The 14,871-nt window shown below is 42.2% G+C and overlaps 1 protein-coding gene across 1 annotated transcript; it reads right to left on the bottom strand.

Annotated features, from left to right (window-relative positions):
- Positions 1-9,492: 9,492 nt before the first annotated feature.
- On the bottom strand, positions 9,493-11,686 carry Gyg (Glycogenin). Its single transcript, XM_067287361.1, has 7 exons — positions 11,531-11,686; positions 10,831-10,963; positions 10,594-10,768; positions 10,367-10,529; positions 10,174-10,300; positions 9,932-10,112; positions 9,493-9,866 (listed from the first exon to the last, which is right to left on the bottom strand). The coding sequence occupies exons 1-7, from the start codon at positions 11,538-11,540 to the stop codon at positions 9,684-9,686; spliced, it is 972 nt and encodes a 323-aa protein (XP_067143462.1). The 5' UTR covers positions 11,541-11,686; the 3' UTR covers positions 9,493-9,683.
- Positions 11,687-14,871: the final 3,185 nt, after the last annotated feature.

Raw genomic sequence — 14,871 nt, 5'->3', positions numbered from 1 at the left:
TACACCTTTTATCCAAGTGTCACAAGTAAATATTGTTTCAGGTTTCAATTGTGTTTTTCCTCTCGGTTTAGCACATATGTAATATAAATGAACATCAAGTTTAATGTATTCTATTACGCATAATTTATAATTGTACGAATAAGGACTGAAGAGGGACAAATAGCCCGAAATGCATTTCCATCGCTTTATTATTTAAGACTCATTATTTCTGTAGAAAGCCTATTTATTCTCTTCGCTACATGTGTGTTCCTGTATGATAAGTTCGACATAGTAATTTTGTGCGTTTTTTCCCAATGAATATTTTCACATTTATCTATACTGCATACATTTTTAAGTTTCCTTCCTTTGCCATTATCTCGACATATTGTTTGTTACTCTATCATTTATTGGTTTACTCCGAAAATATAAGCGAGGTTGAGGCCGAAGTTTTAAACGCGAAAACGTGTACGTCGGACGTTCATCGCCGCTTTCCTGTAAGCCTAGAAGTTTGACAATGGCGTTTGGAATGTCGAGCACGATTCCACTGGCTTTCCAAACGCCATTGTCAAACTTCTAGGCTTACAGGAAAGAGGCGATGAACGTCCGACGTACACGTTTTTGCGTTTAAAACTTCGGCCTCAACCTCGCTATAGGCCTATACTATAATACCTCGTATTTCGAACGCTAAATTTCACAAAAATTCGTTTCGGAGTTCGAACTGCACGCGCAGTGAAAAAATACGCTCGAAGCGTAAACGCAATCTGTTTCCCATGTCGTCTCTTGCATTACATTCGTATAAACAACCTACAGCATGCTCAGCAGAAAATAATACAAAAACTAAACCAGCACCTGATCACTCGCTGAGAGATATTTATTCTTAACACAAACGTTTTCAATCCAATCAATGGATCATCATCAGGTAAAATAGAACATTACAAAAAATAGAACAACAAGTTCAAAATACAAAAAATAACGGCTAACCAATATGTAACTAACAGCACAATAACATTTCGAAATATCAAAAAATTAATAAAAGTGCTGCTAAAATTAAAAATAAAATAATAATATATAACAACAAACAAATAGTGTATACAAAATATTAATACTTCTGCCTTAATAAGCCTTGATAATAATTATTAAGGCAGAAGTATTAATATTTTGTATACACTATTTGTTTGTTATATATTATTATTTTATTTTTAATTTTAGCAGCACTTTTATTAATTTTTTGATATTTCGAAACGTTATTGTGCTGTTAGTTACATATTGGTTAGCCGTTATTTTTTGTATTTTGAACTTGTTGTTCTATTTTTTGTAATGTTCTATTTTACCTGATGATGATCCATTGATTGGATTGAAAACGTTTGTGTTAAGAATAAATATCTCTCAGCGAGTGATCAGGTGCTGGTTTAGTTTTTGTATTACATTCGTATATTTTCGGTGCTTTTTTCGGTTTATTTTTGGTGCGTTGGTTATTTGTCTTGTGTTATTCTTCTATTTTTAGCAAATTCTTTCTGCAATTATTTTTCGTCGACAGTTTTTGGGCGCCCACATACGCTTTGTATCTTTCAGTTTAAAATTTCCCGAACGGAACCATATATTTGACGTGTTCGAAGCTTAGGAGGTCTTACCCATACATATTACGACTACTGTATTTTTATTTTATAACAGAAAAAGTATGGCGACTGGCAAAAAATGACCTCCCCTGATTTTTTCATTTTTGGACTTAGGACACCTTGAAACGTGGAGAAATGCAAAAAATTCGGGGGTAATTTCTGTATGTATGGATGTTAGTGTGTGTGGAGGGACACGAATTAGTTCACTCCCTTTGAAGCTTAATAACTCCCGTGCTTTATGTCGAAAATTTCTGAAATTTTGCAGGGAGGTTTGCGTATTAGGGGGATTTATTCTATTAAATTTTGGTGGTTAAAGGTCGAAGGGTGGGGAGACAGTGGAGGTCGTGTTTATCTCCAGTAGGATCGGACCTAATGGCGATTTTACTCGTTTTTAGCATTTTCAAATTTTTTTTTATAAAACCCATATCCTCAAAATTAAGCTTTTTGCCAGTTTATACTAATTAAAAATATAAAAACATTTTAAAATAAAATACCATAACAGATGGTGTCACATAGTTTTAAATGTTGCCGGGAAAGTCGAGCAACTCTTTGCTGATTTATTTTAATTTCCTTTGCAATGGTTTGGTTCGTTTACGGAAGCGGGACACGTGGATTATCTACCAATGGAGGAATGCTTTCCGGGAGGTGTTTTATGGGAAACTGGTTCCTATTTACGCGTATCTGACGTGAAGAAACCTGGAAAACTCCACATGGCTAACCCGTCGGCCAGGCGCGATCCCACGACCAGTATTTACAGTGCTAGTGGTTTTATCCATTCGGCCAGCGATGGGCCATGCTTTCTGTTATTTCTAATGGGAAAAATTGATTCTTACTTCGAGCGGCCTGGAATGAATTAAATTCGAAGTATGAAGATAACTGTATATTACTACTTTACTAAAAAGTAACTTAAACATTTTATTGGAGTTTATATCATAAGTAAACATCTTCTTGTCTTTAATATAATAATCTTCTCGTAAATATATTTGATTCCCCGTTAATTTTTCCCGTTTAACTATTGGCAGAATTTTTTGCTAATCGATCTTGATCTTGATCTTGAATTCGCGAAGATCATCTAAAGAGCATCTTTACAAATTCCTGGTTAACGGTAGTCATTTTCTTCTTCTAAAACTGCTGTTTGGGAACGACGGTTAAAGAACCGTTTTCACACTTAATTCTTAAAACCATATAAAAATGGAGATCGAAACGAAACTCTCCGAGCCATGGAGAATTCCATGTTGCTTTCTACCATAACCTGCCACTGATCAGTGGCCGTTTTTATCGTCCGGAATACAGGAATGCGCGGAGGAATAGGTTTAAGTGCTCATTATTGGCGTTTTCCACCGTAGTTTCGACTTACGTCGCCTCTCGTGGAACCAATTACCGACGTAAGGCGAGGTATACCTGTATTAATTCTTTCATTAACTAACTTATCCACTTCAAATTCTAACGTACAGTTTACCTGACCGTAATATTTGGTTATGGTTTCCATCTTTTCTATTTTCTGCCAAGTCTTGTTAATTCTCCGTCAATCCTCTTCGACTTACTATTCCGAATATTTCGTCTTCTAGTGTTGAAAGTCTTCAATCTTTGGAATACCAAATCCATTTCCTTACGCGGTTTGCCCGCCATGTTTACGCTAATCAGATGTGACGCGATTTATATTTTTCATGGTAATTTTTTTGTTTTGATATTTGCTCTTTTTTTTCTTTTTTTTTGCACTTTTTTGACATTACCACACCACGCTATATGTAGTACTAAGGATTACGGGTAAAAACATGGTGTTACGCTTGGAATTAGGATGCCGCGTGCCGATTGGCTGCCACGCGAAAATATACATTGTCCCAGTACTCTGCGGCTAAAAGTACTCAAAGACGATATTAGAGAGGTTGAGGCGCACGTATTCAGCTCAAAACGTGAACGGCGGACGGACGAGCGCCGCCATCTGGCAATTCTAGACGGTCGATAATGGCGTTCGCTACGTCTAGAATGGCGAGTAGACAATCGGCTTAAACTTCTTCATTTTTTTTGTGTTTGTGGTTAAAATTATGACGTATTTTATTAAAATATTGATTATTTAAGCATTTACGAATAATATTGAAAAGAAACAGACGATTTTAATACAGAAATTATTTAATTATTCAATTTTTTGCAAGTGGTGTGAAGTGCCTATAGAATTTACTTATATTTGTCTTCATAATAGCTTATCTTAAGTCAGGTTTGTTCTTCCGCGGCATCTTCTACCATCAACAGCGTAATACGTTTGTAAATTTTCTAAAAATTAATTTTTCGAGCAGCTTTCGAATTTACATAAGCCACTACTTCCCTCGACAAAAGTATGAGGTAGTTCTGTCGTCCGATAGGAGACACGACGCTAATTAAAAATAATTATTCAGTGTTATAAACATCCTATAAATACTGTTAAACAGTTTAATTTGTTAGTAAGCCTTTGCTGGTAACCCTCGATGTTAAATGTATCCGCCAGCTTTTCAACAAATTTCCCGTGAGTCAATGCGCGACGTTCACTGAGTCACGTGATGTGAACGATCGCCGCAAGGTCTTTTACTTGGACTTAAAACGTCAAACGTGTACTTCTGCTTGCCGTACAAGTTTAACGTTTGTACTTGCGCCTCAAACTCTCTAATATAGTTAGTAACTATATTAACTGCAATTATAATGATGTTTCTTAAAAGCTTTAAAAAGCAATATTTTTACTATCATTTTAGGTACACGAAAAGTGTATATTTTTGTACAAACAAAAACATAATATATTGGCTATGCATGCACGAATCAGTAAATACCTTTTCCATCTAGAAACTGTACTTAATAAAAAAAAAAAAAAAAATGCTGTTCCCAACTGTGTTTAAATACATTTAATTAAAAATATAACACAAAAGTATAAAAAACATCATATATTTTAAATTAAATAAATTAAAATATGATTAAAAATTGCAGCTCTGCATTGTAACGATGTCACAATAAATAATTGTTCGTACTATTATTATTAGCGAGGTTGAGGCCGAAGTTTTAAACGCAAAAACGTGTACGTCGGACGTTCAGCGCCGCTTTCCTGTAAGCCTAGAAGTTTGACAATGGTGTTTGGAAAGTCAGTGGAATCACGCATTGCATCGAACTAAACTCTCGCAAATAATAAAATATCGGCATATTTAGCATTACAAGAAGATTTGAGAAGTGATATAAAAGGAAGAAGCTTGGGAAGAGTTGGTTCCTGGAGATTTTCATTCCAGAAGTAAAAAATTTCGAGAGATTTAATTTTTTTTACTCTCGGCGATATTAAAACTCTGTCGTCTATTCTTTAGTTTGTTTTAATTAATTTGGATAAATTGCTTGCAAATAATATTAAGTACTGTTAATATTAAATACATTGCGAGTAATGCGTTTGCTTTGATTTCGAAATTTTTATTATCCGAACTCGTAGGTGGTGTCGGATCCGCAATCAAATTAATTAATTGACACAAATGTGCACTATGGTAAAGAAATAAAAATGAAACTGTAGCTCGACAACAACGCTTAACAATGAGCGCAGTTTGAATTCGTTCCGCTTTCCACACCCAGCACGGATATAGATCGTTCCCGGAAAACTGACAACGGGCGGGGTTCGGGGATTTGTGGTCTTACAATAAATTTCATTCTTTTGCATACTGACGTGAAATCTCTGTCAAATACGGTAATTTTAACTTTGATATTGGTCCGCAGATCTTCTGCGCCCGATAATAGTCACAATATCCACATTCTACAAATCTGGACATCGTGAAGCACTATAAACTTGAAAGTAAAAGAATTTAAAAAAAAAAATGCGCTTGTTGCGGTTGCAGTTTGCGATGATGTTAGGGGCGCGCATTACATTCGCGGGATAACTTTTTTCTCTACGAGTTTTCACCTCTAGAAAATCAAGTGCGCATCACAATGGAGGAAACACGATAGTTGAAATTGTTCAATTCGTCCTAACGTAGTTTAATTGTGGCCTTTGTTGTTGGTACGAATGGATAACCGTACTTTTATCCATTCATTTTTTGAGATTTACCGTACACACCATCGATTATTTAAATAATTATCACACAGGCTCGAATAAACTCACGTCTCAGCTCGCATTTGTAAAAACAACCCAGGTACTTGAATAAACTCACAAATAGGTTTATTGGAACCACACTTTCTAAGTTACGAATTACCGTAAATAATCTATTCGAAAAATTGTAATTATATAAATTATTGGGTCGCATCTCTTGTCATCTGCGTTATTTTTTGAGTATTATTTTATGAAAATTTAATATGCCTGCAGCCGCTCCCGCCGACACATACAAAAATTAATTTTGTAAAGATAAACCTACGGGCTTGAATAATTCATACCCTAAACGCATTTTAAACACAATAAACCAACAATGAGTCTATTAGAGAGCCTAATACTACGTTCGCACACAATCCACGACTCACTTCGATCTCGATTTACCTACAATCTGGATTGTGACTAACGGTAGTCGAACGTCGTGCTGTTCGCACAGGCAGTCCGCTCGAGAACAACCCTGCTATTACACGCGACGATAAAACTGACATAACTACGTCGTAAGTCACGAACACCAACAAACAAAATGGAAGTTTTGGTTAGAAATAAATACAGTACTTTCTCTTGCCATTTATCTAATAATAGACAGATGTCATCGTCTTTCCAAATACAATATCTTTTTTATTTCTCTGTCGATAGCCCGACACGTGTTCCGCCGCCATCTTGTATTTTCTCGCGCGCGTGGGATTGTGGGGTCTCTCTTATGACTGGATTTAGTTTCGAGAACTCTCTCGAGTCAATCGCGATCGAACCTCGTTTCGGTCGAGATTGAAACGGTCGAGAGAGATCGCACCAAAACATAATCGCCGACCTTGGTTACAATCTAGATTCTAGATTGAAATGCTCGGTGCGAACGGGGTATAAGGTAATTTACTTTGTTATGAATCGAAATGCAATCTCAAAAAATCTAGCGACAAGTTGCATAACTTTCCCGGCAACAGCATTAGAAATTACATTTGGCGCCATCTGTTACGATATTTTACTTTGAAAAAAAAACATTTTATATTTTTAATTATTATAAAATGGCAAAAAGTTTAACTTCGAGGATAGGAATGAGTTTTATTTTAAAAAAATAATAATAATTGTAAATGCTAATAACGAGTAGTGTCTTTAAGTCCGACCCCACTCGAGATATGACAGGTGATCTGTCCCTCTCCACTCCCTGATCTTTAACTACCAAAATTTAATAGCATCGATACCAACCGTCTACAAATCTACAAAATACCTTGCAATATTTCAGAAAGTTTCGACAAAAAGCACGGGAGTTATTAAGATTTGAAGTGAGTGAACAAAATCGTGAGAGACACACTAATACAGAAAAACCCCAGAATTGTTTTTGCATTTCTCGACGTTTCAAGGTCTCCAACTCCAAAACTAAAATTCTTGAGGGGTCATTTTTTTGACCCATCGCCCTACTTTTCTTCTGCTATATATAACACAGCCGAGAAAGTAAAAAGAAAATATTTGTTTTACATTTCCTGCGTTTTTTTTTAATTTTATTTACCGATACAGAGAGAATGGCCGAAAATTTAAACATGTTGAAATGATCGCTATTGACGTAATTTCTGAACAACAATGGTTAATTGCAGGGATTAGGACGAGTATCGATGTTCAAAAATATCAAACAATTTGTCGAAAGCGTCTTTAATTGAATGTTCAGAAAGGACCAACAAAAATCGACAAAAAAAACATAGACGCGTTAAGTATAAGCCCGATTAAAAAAAAAAAAAGTTACGTATCTTATTGTTGTTTGCCAGGAAAAAGAAAGCAAAACGTAATTCATTTCCATAGTCTTAAAATCGTCCGAGGGAGGGAGGAATTATGGCAATGGCAACTACCCGATAGAATAACGGAAAATACTTTTAAAAACGTCCCGGGCAAAACAGTTTACTTATTTCAGAAATTTTACAGCTTTTACAATTACCATTTATATTTTCGTACTTTATTATTTGTAATTTCGCGTGATTTAGAGAATGGAATTTCGGACGTTCAGATTTCTAGCAACAGGCGACGTCGATTTGGCCATCGACCACCCGGCCAAATAAATACGTTATTCCGAGAATAACTCTCGACGAGAGAGTTAAAGCGACTACAAATTACAAAAGAAAAGATGGCGCTGCACGCGTTAATCGGAAGAGAAGCGCCGCGCGGCTAATTCTAAGGGGAAACGGACGACGCAGGGGCGCGTCCGAAGTTGCAAAAACCCTGTCGGGCGGTAAGCGTGCGGCGGAACGAAAAGGTAGACGTTACGGCCCTCTCCCAGTCGATATCGGCCGTCGGAAAAATATTCGAAGTTACTTAATTTGTCGTACGAAATCGGCTCGCGCCGCGCCGTTCCGTTCTCCTAATCGGCCATTCAACGCTCTCTTTCTGGCCCTTTAGCTCTGTCTTCCGGTAGTCGTCTACGTCGTCGGGACAACAAAAACGTTGGCTAATTTTCGAACGATTAACGCTTCCCGGTCGCCAATTCTCCGACGTTCGTTCGACTCCGTCCCAATTCGTCACACCGCCGCAATCCTTTCGGGGGACGGCGACCGACGTTTCGAAGGACGAACGGTTTAACGTAGTTACGTAACGGAAAATTACGCTTCGGCCGCGGAGGCTAGACGTTCCCGACGGGTGTACCCGACTCGGCACCCAGGGCCCACCGGCAGAAAATTAAAGACGAAAACGTTACGGACGGGGAAGTAAACGTCGACGCCCGACTCAAGATTAAATCATATTTAAAGGATTCCAAATTAAGAATGTTTCGTCGTTCGTTCCTTCTCCTCCGTCTCGGTAATTACGGATCTTCCGTTGGCGGTTGGGAAAACGTTTCGTATTTCCATCGGCTTTCACACTTCCGGTGGAGGAAGGCTACCGACGGAGCCCCGGGCAAATTCTTAGTCGTAACGCAATGGTAAGCTATCTCCTAATCGAGACGAAGCCTCGGCCTACGGTAGCGACTAAAAAGGAAAACAATTCGACTCCGGCCTGGTAAAAGAGTTGTGTCGAGCCGAAAAAGTCTGCGAAAGGTTTACCTGTACCGAGAGATAAAAATACGCAGAAAACGGACAACCCGCGATTGTCTTCCGATGTTCGTAACCATTGTTTTAAAGACAGACGTTCGGTACCGGTGGGGTATGACACGCTTCCGGTATTCGTCGTCGCCGTCTGCTTCGTGGGTTTAATTTAGTTTTGTTTTCGGACGATGCGGGAGGAAAGTCTCTACGCTCCGCCTTTATAGTAGGAAAACATACTTTCGATTCCGATGCAGGTCCAACAAATTAAATTGTTTCGACGATAGTTAAGTCGGAGTGTAAAGTCGGTTCGATTTTTATATTTTGTAATGTTAAATACGGATTGCAAATAACGGCTTTGCCAGACTTAAATCTTAAAATGGGACGGCGGGGAAAAGCACGGGGAGGTGGTGGTGTTTTGTACTTTCTTCCCGGGAACGCGAACGTCTTTTGATCTTTTTAAAATACATTGCCAGACTCTTCTGTTCCGGCGGAAACAATCTTTCCTTCGGACGGAAGGCAACATCGGACTTGGAGAAAGGAACCGGAGCATCCACCCCCTCTTGCCACCGATTCGCGCTACGTCGGCAACTTCTTTTTACACGCGCAGCATCCAGAGAATAAAAGTGATGGTGGCATAATTCCCGCGGAGTTGGAATTTTCTAAAAATGTAGAAAACCGCGGCTCGTTCCGTATCGGATCTGGAGACGAGGCGAAGGCAGAGGTTACGCGCAGAAAAGACAGCAGCGCGAAGTAGCTTCAGACGTAGTGGCCACTCCGCTTTTCTTTCGGGAGGAAGAAACGGAAGAAGCAGAGAAAGGACGAGGTCGACAACCATAATTTAATTTCCTCGTTATGTTACTTCTCAAAACACTGTTAATGGCGGCTACACATTGTTACCGTAAAAAAGAAGAAAAGATCCTTTGGAAACTGGAAAAAGCGCGTGAAAAACCGGACGGGTGGGTTCGGTTCGATCGTTGCCTAAACTTATCTCGGGGCGGTTTCGGCTCTTCACACTCCGTCGATGGCGGCGTCCAGTTTGCGCTCGATGTTGCTGAAGGCGTCGCTGCCCAAATAGTCTATCTGACCCCTCTCCCAGGCGTGTCTCCTGGCCTGAGACGACGCGGCAGTTTCGGGCGTCCGGCCTTCGCCTGCTTCCAAACTGACGCGAGACAGAGCGCCGGCCAAACCCGCCTGAAAATACAAGAGAATTAGAAACGGTTGGCGGAGGACCCCTGGCCGCTCGTTTTCCTACTCACGCAGTCGGGTTCCAAGAAAGGCTGGACCTGAGTGGCGAAGATGTTCCACCACAGACGCAGATGCTCCTCTAGATGGCGGCAGTCACCGAATACCTCCAGTCGGCCCGTTCCGGCGTGGTAACGGTGCATCCAGGGTTTGACGGGGCCCAGGAAGTGAATTATCTTGACGTCGCTGCCAAATCTGCAATGAGAAGAAAGAGTTAAGAGCCGGGTAGGAGGGAAGGAACGTCGCATCTACTTACTGTTTGTAGGCGGGAAGATAGGTGTAGCTGGCATTGGAATTCATGTTATAAATGAAGGAGAGATGTCGAGAGATGTCTTTCGTTCGCCAGTCGCTAAAATAACTGTTTAAAAGTCCCTGGTCGCCTCCTGCACAAAAACGGGGGTTGAGAAATGCGAAGGAAAGAAGAAAACGGAAAGAAAATGGTGGTTTACCGTCGAAGCTGCCGTGCTCTCTGGCGTGGTTTAACAGAGCTCGGAAGGTCTCTTCGGAAGGTCGGAAGACGAAGACCCCGGAATTGAAGCAGTCGGGCCAACCCACGTCGGCCACCGCGGACAGTTCCTCGCGGTCGAACAACTCGTCGCAGTTTTGCACTACCTGAAAAGACACTTCCCTGAAGTTTTGGCGCGGGGGGAAAGAAGCCGGCCAAAAATTCACTCACCAAGGTGTCGGCGTCGAGGAAGACGGCTTTGGAGTACTGCGTCAGACACCAGCAGTGGATCTTGGTCAGCGTCACACCCAATTCGGGACGGGCCATCAGAGCCAAACGAGCCTCGTCTTTGCTGTCTAGCACGTTTACTTCTCGCACCTCGTCGAAAACCGAACTTAGCTGAGATCTACCGAAGAAATCGTAAAGATGGGAAAAGAAAGACGGAGAAGCGCGCGGAAGGAAACTTACCTCATGTGAGGAGTGACGTTGGGAGCGATCAGAACCACCAGTTTTCTGACGGTGAAGCGTTTTAGAGAATGGGCCAGAACCAGAGCGCCCAGGCCGTAGGTGTCGTCGGTGGCTAGTGTCACGTACGCTTGATCTGGAAGTACGACGGACGACTGCGTTAGAAAGTCGGGCGGGCGCGCGGCGCCGAGCGAAAGAGACGCGCCGTCCGCGCCACCACCGACCGATGGGCGGCGGTGGCGATAGTCGAGGACAGGCGGGCGGAAGTAAACGGCGACGTGTCGAAAGGGTTTTCTTCCGGTTTATCGGCTTCCGGCAACGGCGGCGACGGCGCCGGGGGAGGAAACGGCGCGGAGGGAGACGAAGAGAGAAAATAAAGGAAGCGCTCTTCTATTTTAGCCGACCCAGTTGAGAGTTTGCCCGGTCGTCGCCAGAAATATCCCGGCCGTACCGCTACCGACGCCTTTTCGTCGTCGACCCACGTTCGTCCGCATCTTTTCGAGTTTCGATTCCCCCGACGGCACGCGGCTGGCCGAGGACCGGGTCGAAGGTCGCGGTCGGTCCGACGGGAAGCGCGGCTACGACCGAGACCAATCGGGAAGTGACCGAGTCGGGAAGCGCAAGCGAGGAGCGACGACCGTCGGAGGGCCGAAAGAAGATAATCCCGAGCGGAGACGGTCGTCGGGACGAACGAGCTACTCACCCTCCGCCATTCCGAAACTCCCGGCAAACGGAGGAAGCGCGCGCCTCCCCCTGCCTTTAAACGTCGGCCGAATCCCGTCTGCGGCGCGCCGACTCGGCGACGTCACCCGCCCTCGTTTGCCTATCGACGACGATGACGACGACTCCCGAAAGAGACGGCGCCCGGACGAAATTCCACGGACGGAACTCTTTTTTTCGTATTGGAGTTTTTTCTTCCTCCGTCGTTCTGTTTTTTTGATCCGTCCATTTCGGAAGCGACTTTTCTAAATTGGACCTTCGCGCCGCGGGTGGCGCTTTCGTCGGTACGATTCGGGCGTCGTCCGCTTATCGCCGCCGATACGTTCGGCCTTTCTTATCGGTCGGTGGTCGGAGGGGTCGAAGGTCGAGCGTTTTATCTCCGGGCCACGCCGGCCTCTAAGGTAAAATTCAAATCGTGGAAATAAAACCAGGCGAAAGGAAAGAAAAGTCTTTAATTCGGAAGGTGTTCCGGTGTCGCGTCAGTACTTACGAAAGACATTGGGAACGAATCGAACGTAAGAATTGGGTAAATCGTCGTATCGGTCTTTCTCTTCTCCCGTCTCTTTGGAACAGAGCAGAAGAGACGACGTTTCTAGGCAAAAATTTAAAAATTTGACAATCAATTGCGTAACTTTCCGAGCTTTCATTTTAAAAATAACCGTTATATTTTTAAATATAATAAATAAAAGTGTGTGTGGCGCCATCTGTTACGATATTTTTATGAAAAACATTTTCCATTATTAATTATTATGAGATAGCAAAAAGCTTAATTTCGAGAGTAGGGACGAATTTTATAAAAAATTGTAAATGCTAATAACCGGTAAAGTTACTGTCCGATCCCATTCGACACGGGACACAAGACTTCCATGCCTCCATCTCTCCATCTCCTCGACCTTTAACTACCAAAATTTATTAGCGTCGAACCCCTTTATACACAAGTTAACGTGCCAAATTTCGTTACTCCGTTCCAACGCGTTAAACGAAATAATGCCAACGCGTACAAACACACACACACACACACATATACATACATATCCGCGGAATTCTTTCCGTTTATTTGACACTTTTGGGTTCGGAAGATTTGCAAAAACATCGGATAGTCCCAATACTTCCCACTGTTACGTATACATAACAGCCGAGAAAGTAATACGGCGCGAACGTTTATGGTAATAATCAATTTGGTCAGAAATAGAGGAATGGGACGAATGGAAGGAAGTGAGATGGGTTCCTCCGACCCAACGTCGACGGCGGTGGGAGGGCGATTATTGTATTTGCAAAAGGAAAGGCGGCAGATCCGAAGCGACGTCGAAACCGGAGCGACCAGAAAATTAGCGACGCTCGAACGGGCGATAAATCGCATCCGGTCGGAGTGGTAGAAAACGGGTCAAACGGAAAGAAGGTCGGAGGGTAGACGGGTTTCTGGCCTTTCGCGAAAAAAACACCAATTAAACCTAATCCCGTCACGGTGCTTAAGCCCGGCTGCGGGAACAGGGGATTTGGCTACCCGGACTTTTCATTACCGGTTTATTAATTAATCCGTACAGGGTTTCTCCCTCTAAACGAAAAGAAGCGAAGGACAACGAGAAAGATTTCTAGTCTCACCTTCCACCGTGGGTCTTCTCAGTGGCGTAGCGAACATAATTGGCGCCCGGGGCACGACACTTTGTTGGCGCCCTCCTCCCCCTCCAGAAACACTTAGTTTGTCTTGGAGACCATTTGGGCGTCCCTCTGCGAGTGGCGCCCGGTGCATGATACACCCCCTTGCAGCCTCCTCGCTACGCCACTGGGTCTTCTCTCGTCGCTCGTCTGACCCGCGAAAGAAACGATTGCAACCGGGAATAAACCGCAAAAATTCCGATTTACGTACGAAGTGCTTCCAGTTTAAATGTTCCGTTCTTCTAGAAAAAGTATGCTATTGGTGGCCCCAACTTTTTATCCGGAAACAAATCGAAAAACTTTCTAGAAGTCGTAGGCGGCAGAATTCTTATTTTTACGGCGCGCTCCTACGGGAGAAGCCCGGAAACTGCCGACCTCCCCTTCCGTACTTCCGGTTAAAACGAGGACTTAGCTGAGCGAAGATTAAAATTTTGATTCGGAGGAAGGTGACGGAGGCCGAAGACGGTGGGAAGTATTAGAAGATTCCCGGTGGGCTTTATATATGTAACGTAACGTTTGCCTCTCCGGTCTTCAAGTTTTGGTCGATCCCCTCCAAATTATTCTAGTTGAAATGAGACTCTGGGGAAGATATGGACTTTCGCAAAATCTGGACTCTCCGTTCTTCCTCCGATTTAATCTCCTGGACACTTGGCGATAAACCTAACGACGGTAAGCTAAAATAAACAAATTTGTAATACGGTTTTTATTTTACCGTTACATATTCTGCCCCTTCGACCTCGAAAACCCGCCGTCCCCGTCGTTTGGGACGTGCAGTGGTGGTCGTCGGCCTCAATCCTACTGTTTAAAACAGCGTAACTAACTTCACTTGTCTGCCGTATCGAAAAAATCCTGAGACTTGCGTAACTCTCTCCGCCATACTTAAAATTGCCTGCGGCTCTATCTCTAATCACTCTACTTAAAAACATTTTACATTATTATTGTAAATTGACCAGAAGCTTAATTTGAAGGGCACAGACGAGTTTTATAAATAAATAAAAAATATTGTAAATGCTAATAACTAGTAAAACCTTAGTTAAGTCTTCGCTCCAGATACGTCGGACTCCCCTTTATCTCTCCACCCCGCCACTCTTAACCGCCAAAATTTAATAACGTCCCTCTTCTAATACGACGACTTTCTCATATTTTTGACATAACTCCCGCCTCCGTTATTTTTAATTTTTGATGTTGTAAATTTTATTAAATAAATAAATAAGACACGACGGCGTACACTTAAATTATCTCCATCTTCTTTCCGATTACAGTTTTCTCCGGGAATGTTCGGCAGTCGAGTATCCGAATGACCCCGGACTGGGATCGGCCATCTTCCACGTTCCTTCCGCTTTTTCGGTTTCGTTTCCGGGACGATGTGCTTTTAATCGCGCCATCTGTTGGACTATTTACAAGTAAATTGAAAAGTCTGGAAGAATAGTCGACATCTATCCCGAAAATTAAACAAATATAGGTGAAAACAAAGAGGACAATTACATAGAAATACACCTTACATTATATATTAAATATGATAGAAATTAAAACAAAAATGTATAATAAAAGTCCTTTGTTTTCGAAGAACCGCTTTCCTTTTATGTGATTTGTTAACCGTCGCCCACTCGACTATCGCCCAGTTGTCGGGTACCTCTCGACACTCGAGTACCAATAACTTAGCATTTC

This window comes from Centruroides vittatus, unplaced genomic scaffold (assembly GCF_030686945.1).
Source record: "Centruroides vittatus isolate TY-2023 unplaced genomic scaffold, ASM3068694v2 scaffold_450, whole genome shotgun sequence".
Classification (NCBI taxonomy): domain Eukaryota; kingdom Metazoa; phylum Arthropoda; class Arachnida; order Scorpiones; family Buthidae; genus Centruroides; species Centruroides vittatus.
This window is presented reverse-complemented; position numbering and strand designations above follow the sequence as displayed.

Coding starts and splice junctions, on each gene's coding strand:
- Gyg (XM_067287361.1), bottom strand. Junction 10,530..10,593: donor TCCTCGACGCCGACACCTTG/GTGAGTGAATTT, acceptor GTGTCTTTTCAG/GTAGTGCAAAACTGCGACGA. Junction 10,301..10,366: donor AGAGCACGGCAGCTTCGACG/GTAAACCACCAT, acceptor GTTTTTGTGCAG/GAGGCGACCAGGGACTTTTA.